Source organism: Erigeron canadensis, chromosome 8 (genome assembly GCF_010389155.1).
Source record: "Erigeron canadensis isolate Cc75 chromosome 8, C_canadensis_v1, whole genome shotgun sequence".
NCBI classification, from domain to species: Eukaryota; Viridiplantae; Streptophyta; class Magnoliopsida; order Asterales; family Asteraceae; genus Erigeron; species Erigeron canadensis.
In genome coordinates this window covers 37,489,633-37,515,875 of record NC_057768.1, presented here as the reverse complement: position 1 = coordinate 37,515,875, position 26,243 = coordinate 37,489,633, and the positions used below count along the sequence as shown (strand labels likewise).

General features: G+C 31.1%; 1 protein-coding gene across 3 annotated transcripts; it reads right to left on the bottom strand.

The window, feature by feature from the left end:
- Window positions 1-3,958: 3,958 nt before the first annotated feature.
- On the bottom strand, window positions 3,959-10,260 carry LOC122579278. Of its 3 annotated transcripts, none has more exons than XM_043751411.1 (10): window positions 10,194-10,260; window positions 10,009-10,083; window positions 8,620-9,365; window positions 7,074-7,837; window positions 6,841-6,997; window positions 6,304-6,525; window positions 6,052-6,225; window positions 5,580-5,708; window positions 5,381-5,494; window positions 3,959-4,417 (listed from the first exon to the last, which is right to left on the bottom strand). In XM_043751411.1, exons 3-10 carry the CDS (start codon window positions 9,343-9,345, stop codon window positions 4,085-4,087), a joined length of 2,619 nt encoding a protein of 872 aa, XP_043607346.1. In that variant the 5' UTR covers window positions 9,346-9,365; window positions 10,009-10,083; window positions 10,194-10,260; the 3' UTR covers window positions 3,959-4,084. The 3 variants fall into 3 exon arrangements, with proteins under 3 accessions (XP_043607346.1, XP_043607347.1, XP_043607348.1); XM_043751412.1 differs by having other exon boundaries at window positions 10,009-10,086; window positions 10,194-10,220; XM_043751413.1 differs by lacking the exon at window positions 10,194-10,260 and having other exon boundaries at window positions 8,620-9,368; window positions 10,009-10,158.
- Between the last annotated feature and the right edge of the window lie 15,983 nt (window positions 10,261-26,243).

The window sequence follows — 26,243 nt, the reverse complement described above, 5'->3', positions numbered from 1 at the left end:
AAATATAATTAAAGTCAAAATTTAAAAATAAAAACTTTAAATATTCAAAGTATGACACTTTTAATGGGACGAAGATAGTACTATTTAATATTTAAACATATTAATTAGTAAACTTGCAAGAAAATGAAAGGAAAGGAAAGGGTATGTGTTCAGGTCCATCAATTATATATAGAAACAACCGACTTTTTAGTCGACGTCAACTTGATTGTGAGATTTCCATTTTTTTTTCTATTGCTCTATTGGATTAGATCTAACCCGTACATCTTACTTCATATTTATTAACTTAATTAGTAAGGTTTAGGTCCCGTTTTGCGGGGCTCCAATTGTCATGTTGATACAGTTTTATTATGATAGTCTACTTGCGTTGAACTAACTTAATCATTCAAAAGATAAAAGTATGAAACCCTAAAAATAACTTGAAGAAAACAAATAATGTTTGTGCGAGAAAACTAAGAACACCCAATCAAAAAGTTACAATATCTAATACATACTTTTAGTTTGTGCAGTTAAACAAAAAAAAAAACAAAGGAAAAACAAAATGTTGAGTAAAAGTTTTCAATATATCAGTTGAGAACACAAGCAAAAAAACTATGAAAAATACAGAAAGAAAAAACTCTAAATGGAATACGTTATGACAAAATCTAAATAAGTTGTACCAATAAAAAAGAACACAAAACAAAAAAAATATTTTTGCAAGAAAAACCAAAAGGAAAAAAACGCGAACGGAATCCGATATAACAAAATTCGAGTAGAAACGTGGGGTGCAGGTGGACCAATAGAACAGTGTCATGTGGTGGTGGCAATGTCATTAGCCTAACGTTTAATAACACAAAAGCAAAAAACTATAAAAAAAAAATCGAATTAAAAAACTCTAAACGGGATACGATATGGCAAAATCTAAATAGTGATGCGGGGTATAAGATTAACAACTAGAAAAGCTGACAAAAGGGAAAAAAATGTGCAAGAAACCAAAAAAACTCGAATAGAATCCGATATGACAAAATCCGAATAAAAGCATAGGGTATAGGTAGACCAATAGGACAATGCCACGTGGCGGTGGCACTGTTCCTTGGCCTCGCCTTAATGATTACTAGTGAGGTTTGCCCCGCTTTGCGGGGCTTCAATTGTCGTGTTAATGCGGGTTTATTGTTATATTCTACCTGAGAACACAAAAGCAAGAAAATTATGGAAAAAACCAAGAAAAAACCCCAAATGGGATCCGATATGACAAAGTGATGTGAAATATATGATTAACCAACAGAATAGAACACAAAAGCAAAAAAATTGTACAACAAATTAAGCAAAATCGAAAGAAAAAAAAGAACGGGATCCGATATGGCAAAATTTGAGTAGTAACGAGTGTGTAGAAAAGTGTAACTTGGCGGTGGTTGAGAACACAAAAGCAAAAAAAAAAAAAAACTATGAAAAAAATGAAGTAAAAACAAAAAGGAAAAAAAAAAACCCAAACGGAATCCTATATGGCAAAATCCAAATATTGATGTAGGATATAAAATAACTCAATAAAAAAGAAAACAAAAGACAAAAAAATTATGCATGAAACCAAGAAAAACGAGGGGAAAAACCCGAACGGGCTCCGATATGACAAAGTCCGAAACTGAAAGAAAAAATCTAAACGACATCTGATATGCAAAATCCAAATAATAATGTAGGGTTATAAGACGAACCAATAGAGAAACACACAAAAGCAAAAAAAAATTTTTTTGCAAGAAACCAAGAAAAACCGAAAAGAACAAATATCAATCCAAAACCGAAAGGAAAAAACTACAAACAAGATCTGATATGGAAAAATCCAAATGATGATGATGGGTTATAAAAAGAACCAATAGAAAAAAACACAAAAGCAAACTTTTTTTGCAAGAAACCAAAATATACCTAAAAGAAAAAAAATCAAACGGGATCCGATATTACAAAATCCGAATATTAACGCGGAGTATACGTGGGCTAATAGAACAGTGCCACGTGGTGGTGACACTGTTCATTAGCACCACCGTTAATGATATTACAATTAACAAGATATGTCATCCGGACGTTGTCCTGGGAGACTTTACATATATTGTGTTCCATACTATGTAAAATATATAACATCCTTTCAAAAACATTATATAGTTAAAAACTGAGTTGATATTAATTTTTTAATAAGTAAACAATTATAAACTAAAGAGATTTGACAGTATAATTTTATAACAGCTAGATAAATTATATAAATTTTAAAAAGATAATAGGTATGAAAGTAGAATATTTTAATAAAAACACAAAATAATATTACAAACATAATTAAAGCTAATTTCCAAAATCATTGAAAATAGAAAGTGAAACGAAAATAATCCATAATAACAAAACGTCAACCGAAATAACATTGAAAACTAATAAGTATTGCAAACTAATTTTCAGAGATAGTTAGGTGTATATATGCAAAACGTACACACTACTGGTCTACTGTTTTGTATATATATTATGTAATAGTTCACGTGTAATAAAATGAGACAATCATAACAAACCTTAAAAATAAAAGGAGGCAATTAAAATAAATGATTTTTGTAAACAAATTGGAAGCAATTTAAAAGTTCAAAACATAATATGTCAAACCCAAAATTAGAAAAATGAAACGCGCCTAAAAGAAAATGAAGTTGGTCCGCTAAGAAAATGAAAACGGACCCAAAGAAATACAAATGGCCCGTTACTATTCTTTGCACGCACTTTCATACATTTGTTTTTAATATATATAATTAATGTAACGCGAGAAGAAAAATTATTCAATGAAACTTTTTTTTATTTTTAGCTGTTTCTAAGACCTATGACATGGAATTCATTGTCAATTTCTTGTCAGAATATACGGTGTTTGATACTTTGATGATATTTCATATCAAATTTGACCTAATTGATATTTTCGAATCATGAATTATAGTTTTAACGATCTCAGGCTCGAGCTTTACTCAACTTTTCTCAATGGATTAGTTTAAACTTTAATCAAAAGTAATATAATGACCTAGATGATTCCAACCTCATGTAGAGATTTTCAAACTGTATGCTAATAAATAACATGATAACTATATAGAAAAAAATGAATTGCTAAAAGAGTAAAACAGTATAAGCATTGGCGGAACTTGGATTCCGAATGACCTGTATCACAAACTTTTTAACAATAGCCTCATGTTCGTGCAAAGTAAAATTAACAACCAGATTGTTACGATTTTTAAGCTATTTTTTTTATATAGATTTTGCGCTTTTTTTTAGGATTTTATAAGAGTTTTAGTATTTTTGTTGGTTTTTATAATCATATTTACATGCTCAAATATATCTATTTAATTTTTGTGCCTATATATATCTTTCAAAAGTTTAAAGTTATCTACATTGACCGGGATCCCAAATTTTATTGACTCGTAGCACCAAAAAAAAACTACGTATTTCAAAAAAATCAAAAAACACATCGGTTTTACGGACCCGTAATCCTGACTACCAATTAACACTACTTAAACATTTTATATGTAATAACCGTTTTGGGGTTTAATAGTAACATAATGTAACGTATATTTACCGTTTTAGGATTTAATAGTTCAAAAAAGTTACATTAAATTCTACAAACCATTAAAACTTAAAATGGTACGTAGTAATATAGCAAAAAACGTTTCTTTTGTGTGTAATGTATCAAAGTTTAGCAACGAAAAACATGACTGTGAAAATAGTAATACTGTTCTGTTCGTATTCTTACACAATCATGTTGCAATATTTTGTTAGTAATAATATACGTGACTGAAAAACATGTTTAAAATTTGAGGGAGACACAAGGATTTCAGTCATCTTTACTCTTTCGATCCAAATTTTCTAATCATGTTAAATTAGTAATGTATTTCATTTCACATCTTTCATCTAATGCAATCGAGGTACATAAAAAGATGCGTCACATACTCACATTATACAAAAAAAAATGCACCATGGATTCATAGAAAGCCACAGAGGCCAGGAAAACAGCAATTGAATAGCAGATTAACTGATATGATTTCCGGTGTCTACAGGGCATCTTAAATTTCATCAGTAAAACTTAATAAAAGGTTGAACATGATCATTAATCACAATTCAACCATACTTGTCTAAGGAGTCGATACCTAACAGTATTGCAACTATCAATATCTTTTAATGTCCACATGTGCTTAGTTGAAGAGGTTACTGTCCTGGGAGAGTCAATGATAGAAGTCAAAGGTAAATCCAGTTCATCAAGCTCATCATCACTTGTATTTGACTTTCTTAAGGTCAATGATCCGCTGCGTGACAATCTAGCCTGGCTTCCATCATCTCCTAAGATGCATCCTATCAAAGATGCAGAAGGAGGGTGATATACAGTAGGAGTTGCTGCACATGGAAGACTTCTGACACAATCTTCACTACTCTCGATCAAATCCTGATTAAAAGGGTAGATTGTGAAGAACGGATTAGTTAGTTTGCCAAAACTTCCTATTATTTATTTTGGTTTTCTTTGATCTTCAACGGGAAGGGGTGACAATCGTATTGTGGCCGGTTTTGCGTGTTGTTGGGCTCATATAACTCAACCCAAACCGAACCCATTTAATAATCATCTTGAAGATTTGACCCCGAATCCAACAAACTTATTTAACAGGTTAGTCATGTCAACCTTTCTGACCCATATAAAATCAAAACCTAAATGATAAAAATTATAAGCTAAAATTATCGATGTTTTAAATTCACACAATAAGTCAATAAGTGATATGAGTTATATTGTATGACCCAATTATATAAAACATAAACTAAAACTATTTGAAAAATGCACATGAAATATTAAGATAGAAGTAAGAAAAAGTAAAATGGTTACAAACTTTAGAACAAATTTTTTTGAATTTATAATACTTAGTTTTCCTATTTGTAGTTATTAATGGGTTGGATGGTTGTAAATGGGTTACACAGATCAACTCAAACCAAACCCGTATATTAGATATGTTAATCGTGTCACCCATTTATGACCCAAACCCATTTAGCCTCAACCCAAATCCACTTATTTTATATCGTGTCGGGGGTCCTGTCACGTGACGTGTCGGTAAATTTCACGCCTACTAATGGGTCATTTAGGTGAAATCATAATTTTTGCTCAATAGAAAACAAGCTAAATGGGTGTCATATAGGCCAAATGAGTCCAAATTCGCCAAAAGAGTATTTCAGAAAGTATTGCAATGTTTTCCTTGTCTGACAAGTTTTGATGCTAGAATATGTGAATTACATGTTTTTCCATGGCTACTATTGATGTTGGTCCTTGTGGAGGTCTTTTAAACAGGACATTTACTTCAAGCAATTCTCCCATTTCGACAAGGATAACGTGGAATAAAACCAAACTAATTTCAGCAAAACTGACCTCTGAATACAGTATTTCTAGCACCACCTCAGGTATCGGGTCGGGGCAAAACTCATCCGGGACGAAACTATCAACAATCCTCTTTATTAATGGTATACCAATAGTAGGACATACCTTCCAAATGAAGAAGATTAACTTGTAAATAGATAATAAGAATAGCATATTCTACTAAATAGTTTTGGTTTAATGAGTAGGAAACCTCTTTTCGGATCGTATTGCTTAAGAGCATATCCTTTGGAAGCATCATGAGCTCACTCAGTGAAGTAAGGAGATGAAAAGTGATTGGTGAGCCGAAGAGATCGGTTAACCAACTAGACCAGTTTCCGATCTGTGCTTTGAGCAAAAGAAAGTACATTTAGGTTTTGTTAACACTTAACATACAAATGAACTACAATTAAGTTTATAGTTTTTGTACTTATATTTAATAATTAACACACTTGTTAATTTATAAAATGCAGAAAAATAGAGTGTCTTGACTCCTGACAGATCAAACTGGGTAATGTAATTGTTTTGACCAGTATTAAATATTGCCCATTTTGACCCGTTACCCAACCCATCCGACCCTTCACCCCTCCATTTTTCTGCTTTACTTACCATGCTATATAACTGGACCCACTAAATGAAGGCACCAAAAGCAAGTTGAAGGTAAGGTTAAGTCGACATTTACTCACCGTCTTTTTCAGTTGTGCACCGGCTCCAAAGCTCGCTTTCCCTGAAGGAATAGGAAGAACACGGGAATCACTGATGGGATCTGATAAAGGGTCTGTTGGAACCTCATCTTCTGGTTCACGAAGAATGGCATTGAACATGGCTACATCTAATCTACCCACGCATTGCTCCATTATCTAAAGTAGAGAAAAAAAGATATATTAAGCACCCTCTTTGGCGTTTACTATGTATAGAGCATATCGGAAAGGTGTTACCAACATAGACAGCACACTCAAGCAACCACAACTATGTCCTGTAGATCGAACCGGACAGATTCTTTCACAAGCATCCATGAAAGCCGTTTTCCAAAGCTCTAATGAAGTGTTCATTTGCTCGTGATCAAGTGAATCAGGTGTTTGACGATGTTTATTAGATTCTGACTCTACAACTCTAGCAATTCCCTTTGCAGCAGCGGAATGCATATAAGGGGCAAATGTCTAAGTAGTTTCAAACCGAGATTAGACAGCTATACAATTGTACAAGCAATTAGAGGTGGCAAAAAGAGTGGGTTGACATGAAATACTTTTTGTCCGACTTTTGAATCTTGTCTAATAAAAGACTCTGGACTTTTTATGCATATACATACTGGATAACTTTTGACCCATTTCAACTGTTTCTTTTATAATAAATAGCTCTATTGATATGTTAGAGATAAAATATTACCCAGAAGAACCCATGCATGAGCAAATGAGTATAATCGGTCACCCAAGGACTATAGGTCTTTGCCAAAAGAATAAAGATAACTAGAGTACCTGCCACCAGATGGACTCAATAATGCGCGAGAAGATCCAAGATTCAACTTTTTCAAGAGCGGAAATGACCATATGAGGGTCCTCACCTTCACTCCCATTTAAAGACTTGTATAATATTGCTCTTAGTACAACAGAATTTGACAACCAGAAAGTCAGCCTGTATTCAAAAACAGAACCAAAATCAATTGAATGTTTTATTCGAAAATGAGGAACTCATCTGGCCTAGAATGTACCTTGGAACATCGCTTCCACAAGCCTTTACAACCAAAATCAGACCTGACACTATACTTTTCGCCGAACTAGCTCTCCTTAATGAGTTCTCTTTACATGCATGAAGGTACAGCCTGGAGAGACGCCTTGCAGGAGAATGGACTTTATTGATTGAACTCCCATGCTCAGGTACTATTGAGTATAGACCAACTTCTATAGCTGCAGCTTCTGTCAGTTCACCTTCAAGAGCTTGTACTCTCCTTTCCAAGTCTTGTACCTTGCTTACGTCTTTTCTTAGACTTTTCTGTTCTTGAACACTAGCATTTTTAAATTTCTCTAAAATTTTACTTGTCCTTAAAGATCCGTTGTTTGCTATTACATTACTTGTCCTTATAGATCCGATGTTATTTATTGCATCCAACGAAGAACTGACAGACTTCACATTGTCTAACCTATCGGTATCACGTCCATTATCTTTAATTATTTGACTTTCTTGACCAGTATGACTTGCATCCAACTTTTTGGATTGTGTAAAAGACTGTTCGTCTGTTCCATTACTATCGATAGATGACTTTAAGAGTTTCATGCTATGAGATTCAGCATTTTGTGAGAGCATCGTGAATCTTGAGTTACGGAGATTTGATAAAGTGGTACGAGCATTTTCTATCTCGGAATACAAATCTTTTGATGATGATATACGTTCTTCATAAGCAGCCCTTTTATCTCGAACCGAGATTTCTTGATCATTAACCTTTCCCGGTCTTCCACATATAGCTTCAGACATATTCTGCAAATGACTGCCACCAGGTTAATGAAGTATCAATAACAGGAAAAACAGGTCTGGTTAGTCCGATTCCAACACTTATGTTGATTTTCTTTTAGTTTGGCATAAAAGATTATGGAAGCTATATTGTTGATAAGAATCTAATTTTTTTTTTATCTAGAAAAGGTTTAGGAAGTTTTAAGCATATGAAAACACTTGAGTTAAGGTGACTTTGACCCAATTGGCTCATCTGGCCCATTTCCATTTTAACTAAGATCAAAAACTTGTCTATCTGGCGTGTTGGAGATAAAGACAACCCAAATTGACCCATTTATAGACAAATTGATCAAAATTGCCACCTGCGGTACAGAATTGCTCTATTATATATTTTATATGCATAACTTTGAGTTTTTCACTGGCCACTGGCCAAAATAGCAATGTCTTATATAACAGGCATATTTCATGATTAGGAGTTCTTTTTTTCGAAAAGTAGAAAGGTATCCTAAAGCTAACTACTCTTTTTTGAAAGTCAAATAGCTATGTACGACAGCACAATATTCACACATTTGTTCCAAGTTTGATACCCGCAGCCTCTTGGTTAATGAGTAAAAATACCACTAGGCCAAGGCTTACTATTATCCTTTCAAAAGTATGTATCTCTACTATTTTCTAAAGCATATCTAGCACGTCTGTCCAACCAGTTGGATTGACTAGTACCAGAGTGGCAGAGTAATAGAATACAAGAATATAGTGTGAATAGATAGTCATTGTATTTTGAAAGATATATAACAATGCAGTTCAAGTACCTCTCTTGGGGGAGTTAAACTTCCATTGGATCCAAACAGCGATAAACCTGCAACGATAGAAGACTGAGAGGAAACGTCGTCATCATCTGTCATAGATACAGTCTCGGCTTCCTCAGCATACTCTTCATCCATCAATGCGGAAACAGATTCAGAGTGGTTCTTCTCCAATGATTCTTCTCTGAATAAACTCTCTATAGTCGATGAAGACCTTGCAAGATTATTTTTCTCAGCCACTTGCATTTTAACAAAGAGCATAGGTTGAGCCGTCTTACCAAAAGTCCTTTTGCAATTCATAGGTACACTGATCATCAAACACTCTTGAACAATACCATACTCTGCAAAGTCTATAACTGCAGTAGCCAACAACTGCCCTTTTACGGTTTTATCCCTTCGTGGTTCATACAGATTAAACTCTATGCAATTCTTTACAAATGTATCATACTCTGCGGACTTGACTGACATGTCTCTTGACAATGTTACATGAAGTCTAAAAGATTCATTAAATTCAATTTTACCATCATCAGTACCCAAACCAAAACTATTCGACGGAACAACTGCTTTAGTAGACCCTGAACTCTTGTTACCGTGTTCCCATTGTATTAATACAGACCGAAGAGATCTCAGTGACTTGGATGGAGGCCACGGCTTAATCTCTAGAAGATTGATAATGTAATCTAGGTGAACATATGGGCTGGTCCTGCTTTTCGTCTTCAATCCGTTCAACATTTTTAGTTTGCAAAATCTTTCTGCTAAAATGGAATTAAATTTCAGTGCAACAGATTCTATTTAGTCAATTGGTCAAGGTCGCGTTTGGTTCACAGAATCTGATGGAATTTGATGGAATTGGAATTGAATTCCATTCCTTAGTGCGTTTGGTTGCACAAAGAGGAGGGAATCTCATTCCATAGGAATGTAAACATTCCATCATTTGATGGAATCTCCATTCCCAAGGAATGGAGGAAGGAATTTCATTCCTTCCGTCACTTGAATTTTCAAAAAATCAATAACATTCCGTCAAATTCCATTCCTTCAAATTCCAATTCCTTTGAAAGATTCCATTCCTTCCCAAAACATTCTGTGAACCAAACGCGCCCTAGTTTATATCTTATCCAAGTTGTAATAATTGTTTCAGTAACACAAATCTAACCATTATTATATAAATACGAGTAACCAACATTAACCGACTTTTCAGATTTATAACTAACTTTTCCGAACTAAACGCAGCAGTCTCACATATAAGCACACTAATTCATCCTTATGAACTCATGTTTCTAAATCAATGCAGAATAAAGGGTTTAAGCGCAGCTAGTTCAGTTTATACTTAAAACCTAAGCAAAAACATAAAAATAAAAATAAATGATTGATGTATAAGTTCAAATGAGCTGATACCTTGTGTTTGGCCCAAAATATGCAGAATACAGAAAACATTGTCAATTAATTAGTATGCAAATAATCATCATTTCACTGCTAGAACATATATAAAACATAGTTAGTGCATAGACTGTATCACTTTGTAATGATGAAAATGGTAACAGTACGTGAAAAATAATTGAAAGGTATTAAGAAAAACAAACCACATTTGATTATAAAAAGTTACATAAAATTATGCGTCGTGTTGTTATGCGAGACATAAAGTAAAAGGTTTATTTCATGCATGTGACATGCCCCTCTTCCCAATAGAAACCAAAAATCTGTACCTTTTTTTTAAATAAAAGTTGGAATATTTGTTTTTTAATCTAACGGGATAAATTATGGTTTTCGCTTTCTGTCCGTATAGTTTTATAGTTGTCTTATGTAGATCAGTGTTTTCTTTTAAATTACTATTCTATACACCAAATAATACTTAACTATCCATTGTCAAAGATTAAATCTTAGTCTGAACCATAGGAGTCAAGAACCTCTACTAAATTGGCTTATACAATTATACGACAAGTGATGCGTGAGTTTGTCGTTCTGTAACAAATGTACTCAGCTGCATTAGCCTTGAAGTCAAAGTCAAGGCTCCACAACCTTTAAAATCCCAGAACTATTTTTTTTTTTTCCAACAAGGTGTAGAGTATTTCAAAGTGTTTTGTTACTTTATGAAATTTATTATAAAAGTGTAACTACTTTATGTACGTTAAATACAACTCATAGGTTGAGGATTGTCATTAACAAGATCTAAAAAAAAAAGTTGATATCCATACCATTATTTTATATAATGTGGAGGTTTTACATCAAACTGTCCAAGTCATTTTTACATAACTATAATACATTCATTAAAATAAATAATACCAATATCTTCCAAAAAATAGTTAATGATTTTTATAGCGAATTAGTTCTACATAAATTTGACAACAAGGTGCATGTTTATTGGATAATGCGATTAACAATTAGTAAAACCTATTTCGGATTGTTAATAAAGATAGAATGGCATTGTATTATGATATATGAATTTTGGGTAAAAAATAAACCGCACTGGGAATAAAAGAACATAACGGGCGAAATTATCTTTCTATTCAATATTGATATAGATGAAATAATAAATTTGTTCGGTATAGGAATCAACCCACCCAAAAAAAATGGATAGTTGAGGAATGTTGGGGGATCACCGTATTAAACTAGTAGTAGTGTCTGTTTGAGGATACTGCTAGTGGATGCCAGCCTTTAGATAGAGCGCGTGCTACTCACTATCAACATCCCCCACTGACCTGTCCCATCCAATCGACGGTGAATATTCATAGAATCATAGGTAGAGGTGCAAGAAAAAACCGATTAACCGAACCAAACCGATTTGTAACCGGTAACTGAAATCGGTTAGTAACCGAAATCGTAAAAATCGATTATAGGTTACTAGAAACCGTAGGTTACTAACCGATTACTCTTTTCAAAACCAAAATCGATTATTAACCGGTTAACCTATATCCGGTTAATTTTTCAAATAATAACCGGTTAATCACATATTATATATTTATATATATATATATATATATCAGTCATATTATATACATACACTGATATATAACCAGAAAGATCGCACCGTCAGATGATTTCGTAAGCTTTCAATATATCTATACTAAATATAGATTAATTCTTATTTCATCCGATCCAACATCAATTGTTTGTTGTTTTTGAGATTTGGGATGATGAAGTTTGTTGTGTTTAGAAAATAATGTTTATTTGGAATACAGATTTTTTTGCAATATGAGTTCGTCGCTTAGGCTTTGGAATATGTTTAAAAAAACCGAATAGGTTAACCGATACCGGTTAACCGGTTATTATTAATCGGAATCGGTTAGATAGGTTCCAATTTTAAAATTTAAAAACCGGTTATTAACCGATACAAGTTAACCGTAATCGGTTATTACTGTTTTAAAAAATAACCGAAACCGGTTATTAAAATTATTAACCTAAATCGGTTAACCGCTTCTTGCACCTCTAATCATAGGTAGGTTTATGAGAAATGATATTTTATTGAGTAGTAAATAACCAAAATTACTAGGACCGGTCCTCCAACGACCCATGGGCCATTATGATTTTATTTTTATGGGCCAGGTTTTATCAAACTTGAACCAAAGCAAAAAACAAAAGCTATATATCAGGCTCATTTTTAGTTTGAAAGTAAGTACAACACCCACTAATTGGGCTTTATGCGGATATACATATACTTCTAAAGTTCGAGATTTTATAATCACTTCTTTGAATTCATCGATGTATGCTTAGATGTTAAATTGTTTTCTATTTAAAAAAAAAAAGAAAGAAAAAGAAAATTTTAATTAAAAAAATAGAGTTTGATTGTTAATTATATACTAAGTTAGACGCATATACAAGAAATTTGGGTCGTTAGCTGTTTTAATATTAGCACAACACAAGGAATCTCGACTACGGTCCCTGCTTTATTGAAAGGTTTAAGGGTACAAGCTAGCGTTTGTGATTATGTTCCACTTGTGAAAGTTGTACACGAAAATAAGGAAGATAATTGAATTTCTTTTGCATGATTATTTAAGTTATTTATTTATGATTTATGATATGATTATGTTACAAGATAAAGTGAGTTGGGGACCAAGATTGTCTAACGGTAATGCTAAAAAATATTACTACAAAAAGATTCAAGTTGAAATCAAAATAGTGTGGAGGGTTATTGCTTCAATATGGAACATGCCCCCACTACACCAAGGAATCCATCGATTAGAGATTTAAATCTCACAACATCCGTACATAACGTCTCTCGTAAGAACGAAGGCTTGTATACTTTATTAACACTTCGTTTCGATGATGATTTAGGTTTTTACTTGATAAATTATCACATCAAGATAATGATGATTATAATGCTTGTCTTTAATACTAAACAAAATAATGAAGCATTATGATATCACTATTTGAATAGACTAATGATACTATGATATATTTATAACATTTTTTTCCATATATAATAAGTATAATCATGTTAATGCATAATGTATACATGTTTAAAGTAATAAAAGTTGTTGTACATGATTAAAAAAAAAACATTATATTTGAAGAGTTAATAAAAAATTCCACCTATTTGATGGGCACAAGTGAGTTTCTTTCTTCTCATCGAAGGGTTTAAAAGGATCTATTCTATAAAAGAACTTTATAACATAAACCCGATTAAAAAGTTAAGTTAGACCTTTCGATATTTCACGGTAATTAATGTCTTCTTAAAAAAAAATCATTTTTCTTCTTTCTATACTTAACTTCAATCTTTTCATAGATTGTGATTTCTTTCTCAAAAATATTTTAATCATTGAGTATGCTTTTGGCACGTACATAAAAACTTTGGTAAATATACAAGCAAGTTTAAATATGTTAGTTGTGTGGACAGTTATTATCGTTCGGGAACTCAGTGCTACCAAAGTTTTTAACTGGGTCACCAATGATTATGCTTTTATGATCAGTTTTTATGGAGATATTCACCCCTATTCCTTTGTATTCAAATTAAATAATAATAATTGCAATCAATTGCTCCAAGATTTTTCTCTTTTTTAATATCTAATTATTAACTTTAAATTTAGTACTTAGTATTATCTATTATAGGTTAACATTCCAGTAAAAACACTCTTAAAATAAGAATGGTGAAAACACTTAAAAACATCAGTTTGTAAAACTAATATAATGCATAACTAATTATCATTATTTAAGTGTTTAACAACACATTAGTCTGTCAAAATCGAGAAAATCACGCTTTTTATTGGATGCATCATTCTGATGAATATGCATCCAAGATGGATGCACAAAACAAAAAACATGATTTTCTCGATTTTGACATATTAATGTGATGTTATACACTTAACTAATGATAATTAGTTATACACTATGTTAGTTTTATGTACTTATAATGCATCAAAATGTAGTTTTTAAGTGTTATCACCGTGTTCTTATTTTAAAAGTTTTCTTATTTTATATATATATATAGATATATATGGCCGCTGATACGGTCAAACTAACCCATAGTTGAGTTTAAACCTGAACGATCAAAACTCATTGGAAGATTGCTTTCCTTTTGATGTTAAGTTTTTGTGTTGGATTGGTTTTACTGACCCTTGTGATTAACTTTCAAAAAATGAACTTCAAACAAAAATAAACATAAAAAGTGGTTATCAATCAATAGCTGGATTTATATTTGGAGTACTTGAGACTTCAAGGTTTTGTAATGTTCGTTGGGCAAGAGAGACACGTTTTTTTCCGGAAATAACTGGTTTTTCTTTGAAGTTATAGAATTTAGTTCATGAAGAGGCAATTTTGCGGAATCCAAGATTGTTGTTAATTAATTCTTGTGATCCAAGTGAAAATTGGTTTAGCGAAATGAAATTTAAGCAAATAAGGAGTTGTCAAAATTCCTTACTTTCCTTTCAATTTGGCGATATATCCATGATAAGTTGTTTTAGCCAATAAACGTTTTTCTTCATGATACGTGTTAATTTATTCAACCCATGAAATCAAAGCAAATAAGCACAAGAACCGTTACCAGAGTTACTAACTGAGACTTTTTACAAACTTCAAATATGATGGCTGATAAACACTTCTTATTAGGTTGTAAATAACCGGGTGGTGTGATAGTTGTATATTACTATATTAGAGCTAATTTTTTGGCCATAAGCTGAAAGTTAATATAATGTGTGGTAGTTCAAAAAGTGAAGAAACTTGGGAGAATGTTTTTGGATTCGGGTCATGTAAATGAAATTGAAAAAATTCTCATTAATTTATCAGAGATTAGCTAACAATCCTACTTAATTATATAAATTAAGTATATAATATAATCTATCTATATCTATAAACCCATATAATGCAAGCTAGACTCTACATCTCTTATATAAATAAAACAAGATTCATATGACATCATTAACTTTTAAATAATGCTTACTTGTCATTATTACATTTATTTATATCAATTATTTCTTTTTTATTTTATTGATTTATGACATCATCCTATTTAAATTTTAAATCAATTTTTAATTGATTTACAAAATTTCTTTTTATGCTTGAGTTAAATGTAAATTAAAATATAATTATCTAATATGTTTTTTTTAAACAACTATATGTCAATTTGCAATAATAATATCACCATTTTATCGTCTTAATATTATAAATCAGCTAGGGTATATTAAATAAAATACAATTGTTATAACATCATCATTTTATAAAAATAGCTTACTGTCATCCCAAAGTTCTTTTTAACGTTTAGATTTTTCTTTAATTTACTTATGATATTATAAGAACATTCCTTCTTTAAGTTTATTCATTTTTATTTTTGTTATTTATGATATATTTTTCTATAAAAAATAAGTTATTAATTTCTTTTGAAAACTCTAATATTTTATACATGGCATTATAAATTTTTATCATCTAAATAGTTTAATCATAATATATTTTTAATTTATCCGCATATTATCCAGATTAATAAGCTAATTATAAATATTCAAAATATGAGGTATACTATTCCGAGAGTATGATGTATGGTTGAACTATCTCATAGTTCTTAGAAATCGACGTAACTTAACATTAAAAAACTTCTATTATTAAGCCCAAGTTGAACCCGGCATAATCCTGAATTATTAAACTAAAACTAACGTTAACAATAACATAACATAACTAACATCTCTTATATAAATAAAAGAAGATTGTGATGACATCATTATCATTAAAGAATAATCTACTTGGCATTATTAGATAATTACTTATTAGTTATTTGTTTTTATTTGGTTAATTTGTGACATCATATTTAATCACATTTTGATTTTCATTCCTCCAATATAAAATATCTTCACTTTTAAATGTAAATAATTATTCATATATTTTCTTTACTATCAGATTACATGAACATGACATATACAAACATTTTTTAATATATCAAGATAAATTTATCTTTGAATTGCCCGCGTAATACGCGGGTTAATAAGCTAGTCTTTAAGTAATTAAGAACTTAAAAAGACTATATTACCCCTACTCCTTTTACATCTTCCATATATTACATACTTAATTAGACTAAAATACCGCTAAAACACACTTATATATACTACCCTTAATGAAATTATAACGTACATCTCTCAACTTCTAAAATAACTACATCACCTCATTAAATCAATTACTTTTACATTAATAACACATATTTGCCCCATCGCTACCACCACCACCGGCGCCACCCGTTGTCGCCACTGCTACCATTGACCGCCGCCGCCGCATTGTGCGGCTACACTTCTAGTTCCATTATAAAGGAAACTCATTTTCCAACTTGGCTTATATAAAAACTTGATAAGTCTAAAATACCTTACTTATATTACTATCTTTATAACACACTAACGCAGAGGACCCGTGACCCGACCCAACCGACAGTATCTTTTATTTTAATAAGTAATCTTTTTATAATATTATTTGTTATCTTTTAATTTTGTAAGTTATATTTTTTAATTATGCATTAAATTGTTTCCTATTTTATAATGTGTTAGGATTAGTATAAATAGGGGGTTCTAGTTATTGTAAATTTTGGTTGATTATTATTGAGTTATAAGAGAATTGACGTTTTATCAATGATTTCGGTCTTTAATTTTATCTTTTAACACCGAGCCATTTGATTGTGCTTCTTTCTGCATAGTTGGTATTTGAGCTCAATTCAAATGGCTCTACATGATGAGAACTACCTTTTTACTCTCCGAATTGCCGATAAAGACAGCGATGAAATTGTGTTCAATTCACAAGATCGCCAGATCCAGGAAACTGACGTAAAGGATGTCATCTGGGATAGGATAATTGAGAAAGAGGAGCATCCTGATGACGTGGATAGTTACAAGTTTCAAAAAACCGACTCAGAGTTTTTCATCTGGGATGAGAACTATAGGAAGGAGAAATATCTTGAGAATTGTAACACACTTTATCAAAAACTTCCTGTGTTTGAAGAATATGAGGATGAATAATCGTATTCTTGGGCAACAGAGAGTTCAATCATTAAAGATGAAGTTTTGGACAAGAAGCCGAAGAAAGTAGCGGATCCAAAAAATGAAGATGGAAGTATAAAAAATGACATGGAAAAAAATCTTGTCACCATGGAAGTAGGATCAATTGTTAAGGTACCTCAATGTTCAAATCTTGGAATATTTATTTCTAGTGATCTGCATAGAAACGAGATCAATGACAATGGAATAACGATACATTAAAAAGGGTTAGAACTAATTTTAAAAGTGAATTAAATATTCTATTGGCTGATGTTAACAAGATGAATGGTTTTGGAAAAAAATTTCATATGAAAGACTGTATATCGTATAACAATAAAGAAATTGTGGAAGATAAAAATTGTTATATGCATCACATGCATAAGGAAAGTACATGTGTTTTTCCATTATTATGAGTCATATCATGAAGGAGAATTATGATGGAGTTTACTTTGAGTATATTTTTAGACCCGTTTATGTTGGTCAATCTGGTTTAAAGAATAAGGGTCAGTGGAAGCTTGACGGCCAAATTCGAAGTTTCATCTATGTGTTTGATCCAGGTGATGGATTTTTGGAAGCTATCAAGACTCGAGGACGAGTCTTTTTCAAAGAGGAAGAGAATGGTGCAGAGGACCCGTGACCCGACCCAACCCACAATATCTTCTATATTAATTAATGAGTAATCTTTTTATATTATTTGTTATCTTTTAATTTTGTAAGTTATATTTTTCAATTATGCATTAAATTGTTTCCTATTTTATAATGTGTTAGGATCAGTATAAATAAGGGTTCTAGTTATTATAAAATTTAGTTAATTATTATTGAGTTATAAGATAATTGACGTTTTGTCAATGATTTCGGTCTTTGATTTAACCTTTTAACATTGAACAATTTGATTGCGCTTCTTTCTGCATCACACACCCTTTAAAATATCCACCTTACCATTTAAATTTAACTTATTCACAAAACATATGTTCCTTCACCCCTCTCTCGATGGATTGCTGCTCACTGGGGAAAATGGGTTTGCTTCATTATGAAATATAGATATATATCACCTATGGGTTATTCATTATGAAAAATGGGAAGGTATCACCACATTTAACGTACAACCATTTTCTTCGAAGGTTCCGTTGCATCGCACGAGTATAATGCTAGTAGAAGGTAAACCCAAATTCCCAATGTAAGAAATTCTTGTGTATTATGTGATGATAATTATTAATTTCTACTTTTTTTTTTTTTTTTTTGGGAAAGTTATGAGATCGCACTTGCATGAACGAACATTGTTTTACTTAAAATCGATCGATATGCGTTTGGTTATAAATTAATGCTCCAAATTCGATTACCCGCTTCCAATCTTTGAGGTTCCGGCGAACTGCATGTAACCATTGTTGCAAGGGTAATAACCGCCAAAAGCACTGCAAAATCGATTCAGTACATGTGCTTAGTAAGATCCTCACATATATAATTAATTAGTTTTTCTTAATACTCCATTTTTTTATTGTAGCTAGCTAGCTAGATGCGACAATAATAATGTTTTGTATTTATTTGCAGCATTCTTTCTAGATTTATGCGAATTATTGATCGAACACTCAAATGGGCTCTAGAATCCAATGCTACTATACATACATGTTTAACGGATCGATTATCGTAGGTGATGCCAATATAAAGAAGTGAACGACGCCAATTAATTGCCGAGTTTCTAAGAATTAATGTTGCTGCATGCTAAGAGTTATAAATTCAACACATTTGAGTCTTTCACATATATTTAAGTTACTATATCTGTATGTATCTCAAGAGTCAAGCCACAAAAACCAAAGACCTTGATTAAGTGTATATATATGTATCTTATCATCATGATTCGCTTGTGATAATATTACCAATAGCTTGTTTAGTGTAAAAAAAAATCTATTCTTCTTGAAATTGAATACGTAATAATGTATTCATCATTGTATGGTTTAATTTCATCACTCAATCAATTGGATGGGTCTTTTGTGTGAATAAATATATTTGTGGTACATGCACTTGATCGAGACCAAAATTAATGGCGTCTGGTAACCCGACCATTTTTTTGGTAACCCGATCAGGCTTTTTGCAGCGACCCTGACAGGGGGTCCGTTTTTATTCTGCCATATTTACCATTATAGACATGGGGGTCCGCACTTTTTTCACTTTTTGCAGTAACCCTCGTTGCAAAAAGTAGTAGTGGTCGAGATACCAAAAAATAGTGGTGGTGATATGGGGGGCGAAATTAATCCACGTGAGTAAAGTAAATAAGGGCAGATAAGAGGGTAGGGGCATACCATTGCAAAGTAGTTGCAGTGTTTAAACTGGCACTGTGGTTGGTCAAAAAGTTGACTATTTGACCTGATGAAAGCATTACCATTTACCAACAGTCTTCACACAGGCAGTTAGCAATTTGGATATATTCGAGTACTACTCTGCCTTTTCTTTTTTCTTTTTCTCCTTTTTCGTATATAGATTACGAGTATATTAATTTCACTTATACAGTACGAGTAATTAATTACACGAGCCGAGTATGAGTGATTTTAGCATATGATAATGACTAAAAAACGATAATAAAAAAAAAAACAAGAAGAAGAAGGTTATGACACTTAAAATACGAGCAATTATAATTAGCTATGTGTCAATCATCAAGACGTTGACCTGAAACTTATATTTGGAGAAAATCATCAAAATAATTTTCACCCATATTCTACCAATTTGATCGATAATTTAAAACAAATGTAATTACTACAAATCTAAGGCCCATTCTATTGGATCTAGCGGCTGAGATAGATAATGGTCATATTTTAATATCGCCCAAATATATATAGATTTGACCATATGCTAACAAATCTTTTGTATCCAATATAATAACTCTTGGATCCTGGCCATTCCAAACAAACAAAAGATCTCTTGGGTTGTAATAAGCCACGATCTCCGGTTAACAACACATAAAAGGTTACATTACATAGCATGGAGATTTGAGAAACAACACACTCTATTATGGTACGCTTCATTCCTTAAAACTTTTAGAGGTTCCACATCTCGATTTCATCAACTAATTAATTGCCATTCCTTCAAATACTTTGACTTGATGATGTTATATCTTACATACATTTGACGATTTAGATCAATTTACATAATTCACATTTAACTGAAACAATTTTTATGATATGTCGCAAAATATAATAAAATTTATAAGTTGGTGTTCGTTGCTAACATCATGGTAACAACAAATGAACATAGATTTGAAATAGAAAGATACACAAATTATCTAATATCTTCGGTAAGGATTCTCTTAAGTTTTCCTAAATCAAATTGAGAAACTTAAATCAAATTGAGAAATTCTCAATTCAGGATTTAAAAATCAGTTTGAATCTTAATTAACTTTTAACTTTAATCTAAAGATAGAGCATTTTCTAACTTTGACCGGTAAGTTGAAAGAAGTTGAAGGCATCCTCATCATATGTGTTTAAGGCACAAACATAAGGTGCAACTAATACACCAAATATTAAAATTAAAATAAAACTTATAAATTTCTAAATAATTGTACAACATGCATGTTCTCCACGCATTTTAGTTCTTTTTCTAGTAGGAATTGTTGAGGAATTAAAAAGTTCATCATCTTAATTAATTACTCTTTTCATCTTATTTTAATTGTCTTATTTTGACTGGTCAAGTCTTTTTCTTCCGACTTTGACTGTAAATATCTTTGTTTATAATATATATTAGTTGATGAAAGTTATATCAATGAAAAGTACATTAATTTAAAACTCAATCAATTCATATATGTTAGATCTAGTGTTATATAACATAAACAAAAATATCTACGGTTAAAGCCGGAAAAAAAGACTCATAAAGTCAAAATAGGACATCTAATATGGACAGAGAGAGCATATGTTAGAGAGCCTTTTCAGTGAAAAATTCCTCAATTAAACCCTCGAAAAAGACAATCTTAGAGGCTACCCAATGGTAAAATCGATTTCTTTTTAATTTTGAATTGTTAAATACTATACCAAAACTATTCTAACGTTAAAACTATCCCAAATATCTATATTAAGATTTAAACCTTAGCTTGGTCTTTTTTAAAAATGCAGAAGGCTAACCCTCGTTATCTTCTACTAAAAGGGTGTTTGCGCGTTGCGGCGACATAACAAATTACAACACGTTTATTTTAAACCCGCACAACGAATGACGACGATAATTTACTCGCAATTTTATCTTATCAAAATCAAGTATAAGCAAGTAAAAAGATGAATCAACCAAATTGCGTATCAAAGTATCCTCCTTGAGATAGAATTACACCATTTAACTCGATCATTAAAACATTGATATCAAAAAATTATACGAGTAATTGATAAAAAGAACATTATACAATTATTAACAATTCTTATCTATAAAGCCAAGACAATTTATGATATGAAAGCTTCTAATTCTCCGGATAATTAAAAAGCTAAAAAACCTCGTCAAACAAAACTCCTTTCATCTTAAACACTGACTCTTTGGCCTCCAAGTCCTTTTCAAATGCGGATAGATGTTGGTCGTATAACATCTATAAATATTTCTGTACAAACATAAGAGTGTATAGATTAAAAAGAAAACACTTACATAGTAGCAATCAAATGTGCAAGCCAACCACCAAGAAAGTGAAAAATGTTCTTGAAGTATCTCTCTTTTTTTTTTTTGACCACGTGAAGTAACTTTTAATAAACCAACATTAGGAATAAACACTTGAAATTGCATTTGATTAGAGAAGGAAAAAGTATATTACAAACTGGTTTCTTACATATACTTGCAATCGGTGCAAAAAGGTAGCTAAGAATAATAGTAAAAAATATGGGAAAATAATGATATAATCTTATAACCCCTTCATCATTTATAACGAAAATAAAGGCATGAACAAAAAGGGAACATGGCATTTAGTTAATTATATTCATTAGGCTGTGTAAGTTCTGTCTTATAAGTTCAAGTAAATATCTCATCAAGAGTTGATACATGTCGTGGTGATGTAGATGAATTCGGGAGGCACAGTGAGAAAATTGACAAGAGTTGATACATGTCGTGTGAGTAGATTCAGTGGGTGTGGGTATGTTTAGTGTATGTTTTTTTAAGGGTAATTTCGGAACTTGAATGATTAGATGTGTGGAGGTAGTTTAAATGTAGATAGTAATTTAGATAATTTAAAGGTAAAGAGTTGAATGTGAGAAAGGTAGTTTGCTTTAATATGAAGTATATATATATATATATATATATATTAAGACAAATGGATAGGAATATAGTAGACTTTCAAAACATTTCATTTTTACAACAAAGTTTGAATTTTTTCATTATAAACATCAAAATTTTTGTTCTCACATTTTGGACAATAACATAAAATTTGGATTTCTTTATTTTAAACATCAAATTTGGACGCCAATTCAAATTTTTTATTTCAGTAAATATATATCCATAATAAAGTAATTTTAGTTAGGCAATTGTAGATTAATACAAGTGTAATATCATCACAAAAACTGTATCAATACGACAATTGAGGCCACACATCGCGGAACATGCATGGAACTTCCTAGTTAACAATAAAAGAGATTTAAAAGCAAAAAGAAAAGAAATCAAGATGAAATGTCAACCGAATACTACCTACACAAAAGTTACAAATTTACAAGCATGCCTACCCTACGTAGTACGTAGCTTGCATATCACTAAACATTTGAACAAGTAGGCATTAAATATTACAGAACTAATCTATATTATACATCATACTACCTGCGCGACCGCGCAATGTAGCGTGGTATGATAGCGACGACGACTTGTGGTGGTAGAGGAGATTGGTGATGGTGGCGTCGTTCTCGAGTGGTGTACATATGCATATATTAAGAATACATATTTATCACACATACTTCCTCTAAAACCAATAAAAAGCTATATTAGAATACATACGCATAATAAGCATAATCACGTACACGCCTCTCTAAAAATGATCTACTATTATCAATCGTGACTATGATTAATTAATAGTATTGGTAAGAAAAATTACTTGGCCTTTATCCTTGTAAGATAAGCTATTTCATAATTAATTGTGTTAGAAAAATTAAATATTTTCGTTATTAAAAGGAATATCTAAATCATAAAACTAATAAAGAAAAATATTGGAAACTAGGTGGTCAGGTGGGTAGTGACAAAACGAGGGTTTACTAGAACAAAAATAATTGGATAGCAGCTTTTATGTCATAACATATTTGTATATCCTATTATCCTGTATTAAATATAAAACTCAATCAATAATACATTAAAAAAAAGAATAATAACAACAAATTGTTAGCCAACACTTTAAGTTATAAACTAACAAGGTATCCGTACAATGCGACGGTGATGGCCGTAACGAGGATCTAGCGACAGGTGGTGATGACAACAACTATTGGTGGTGAGCAGAGGCGGTACCAGAAAAAAATCTCGGAGGGGGCAAAATTAAAAAATTCATGAAATATAAATTTAGAAGGGGGTAAAATGTTAAAAACCTATAGTAAAATTCTTAAAATCTATGAAAAATTAAAAAATACATAACAAAATCTAAATTTGAAAAGGGCATTAGCCCCCCTTGCCCCCTTACTAGGCACGCCTCTGGTGGCGAGTCACAGTAGTAGGTTGATGTAGATGTAACCAGTGACGGATGCAAAGTAATATTAGGGGGTTTTAAGCCCCTTCTCTATCTTGTCCATTATTAATCTTTAATATTTATATTTTTCAAGACCATTTAGATTTAAAATATATATTTTAATTGAATATTTTCTTTTATTATTAAAAGTTGAATGTTATTTCTATTGTATATGCTAATTTTTATGGGTTTAGTGTAACTTAATAAAATACGATATTTGTGTTTGTATAATTTTGATTTTATGATAATATTTTCCTCATAATTCAATAAAAAAGTAATGAAAAACCAAATTTAAATGATCTCAACCAATTTAATTGTTGTGTAACACGTTTGTCATATCACATTTACTACTTAATGCCCCCTTTATATATTTTATTATGATTTTGAGGTAATTAGTAAAGTTTTTTTTATTTTTCTTTAAATGGGTAGATCATTTGCTCACAATAAGAGATTTAACTTACGTTGTCTTAATCAGGTATGCGTTAGAGAGTCCCATGATCCTCAATACCTAGTAGGAGGAGAAACTCCCAACCGTCCGAATACATGACATTTAATTGGGATAAAACTTTGTCCCTTTGCAAGACTCAAATCTGTTTCACTGGAGGACTTTATTTGTATTTGTCCTCGTATCGGTGTAAAGTAACGATAACGTTTATATTATTGCGATTTTTAGCTTTTTTAAAAGGGTTTTTTCTATTTTTAATGGGTTTAATGAGTTTTTTCACTTTTGATCCTATTCATTTCACGTTTATTTACACAAATACATCTTTATAAGTTATATTGATAAGAAAATCTTTCGAAAGTTTAAAATTAGTTACACTGACCGGTATCCCATATTTATTTTACCCGTAACACCAATTAAAAAATACATCACTTTACATAAATTTGTACTAAAAAAATTTAGCGAACCCGTAGCCCTTGCTGCCTTTCTTCCCATGTAGTTCCGCCAATGCTTAATCACTGAACTATAATGAAAATACAATTAGTAACGTTTTTTAAATGTAATCAATTAGTAACGTTTTTTAAATGTAATCACTGAACTATAATGAAAAGTACAATTTTATATTTAATTTTTAAAGTGCACGTTGACATCAGATTAACTTATTTGGTATATTAATATTAATGCTTATTTTCTTTAAATTTGATTTTTAAGAGAGAGGTTATGAGGTTTGATACTTATCTCTTGCAAAGGTTAAATGTTATTTTTTACATTGTTAGTTGTTAAGATATTAGGACACAAAACTTGTAAAAAATAGTTGAACAGTTCTATCTAAATAGATGTAAGATTTGTTTATATCTTAACCTATCCATATACTGTTTAGGTATCTTTAATATATACTAAAAGAGAACCCTTAAATCAAAAATGGAGTAATCTAGACCATTTATTAAATTTCTTTCTTATTTCTCCACCCTTAGATCAAAATGATGACATCATCATTGACTCGACATATAATAAAATACTCTTTTAATCCTTCAACTATGGATAAAATGTTCTAACAATACATATTAATAAATAATATTATACTAATCATATCAATTTTAATAAGTCTAACATTTTGGATACCCTTTTTGATTCACATCATCATCTATCGTTCTTTTAATTTTATTTTGATTTTATTTTTGATTTTCTTATAAATCTTCTTATAGATTAATATTATTAAAAAAAAAATACTTTTTTTTGATTTGTTAACAAATAATGATTGTTTCAAAAAGCTATGTCGATCCATGTTATAACTTTTTTGATAATTGATTTTTTAATAAGTATTAGCATTTATATTTGCAGTTGCTTAACTTGTGTCAAGTAATATTATGATCCATCTTCCATTATAATTTATTTTTCGTATTTGATTTTCTTGCAAATAATTAATTTTGTATTGTATGGTTTAAATTAACCTTATGTTATGAAGTATAACTAAACACTTGATAATATATGATTAAGGTTGAACTATAAGGTTGTTATTGTTTATAGTGAATCATTTAAATGAGCTTGTAGGAATTGAAATATTGTGACAAACAGTCATTACCGTGATATGAATAATGTATGAGTATTATACATCAACTACACATTAGCATAATAAATATTACATAGTTGCTTCCATATCACTATATACAATATCATAGCTGATCAAGTTTTGTGCGATAGGATGGTTGACATCGATGCATTCAAGGAATCTTGGAACATCTGGGTTAAAATTGTCTTACTTTGGAAGCAGACGTATACGTACAACCCAAAAATTGTCCCATTCGAGCCCATCTTTAATGAAGGAGGCATTAGGAAAATCAATAACTTTGCTATAACTTCAATGAAGGAGATTACATGTTTGTGGATCATAGACATAAAATCAAATTCTACAAAACCACTACTATTTGTGTATTTAATTATTTTGTGGATATCGTGAATTCTTATAACTTTTTATACTATACGTAGTTAACTACCTCCATGCATTGGACCAACTGTTTTAGCTTTAATTCACTGGAAAAAAAACGTGTGTTGTAATATTTAAAAATATAATCATTTGTGATACTAAATAAAACTAAAAAACACT

Bases quoted from the DNA above. Each gene is read 5' to 3' on its own strand.
- LOC122579278 (XM_043751411.1), bottom strand. From the start codon at position 9,345: ATGTTGAACGGATTGAAGACGAAAAGCAGGACCAGCCCATATGTTCAC. The intron at 6,998-7,073 runs GTACATTCTAGG...TTTTGAATACAG, and splicing joins TGTGGAAGCGATGTTCCAAG to GCTGACTTTCTGGTTGTCAA. The intron at 5,709-6,051 runs GTGAGTAAATGT...CTCAAAGCACAG, and splicing joins GTGCACAACTGAAAAAGACG to ATCGGAAACTGGTCTAGTTG.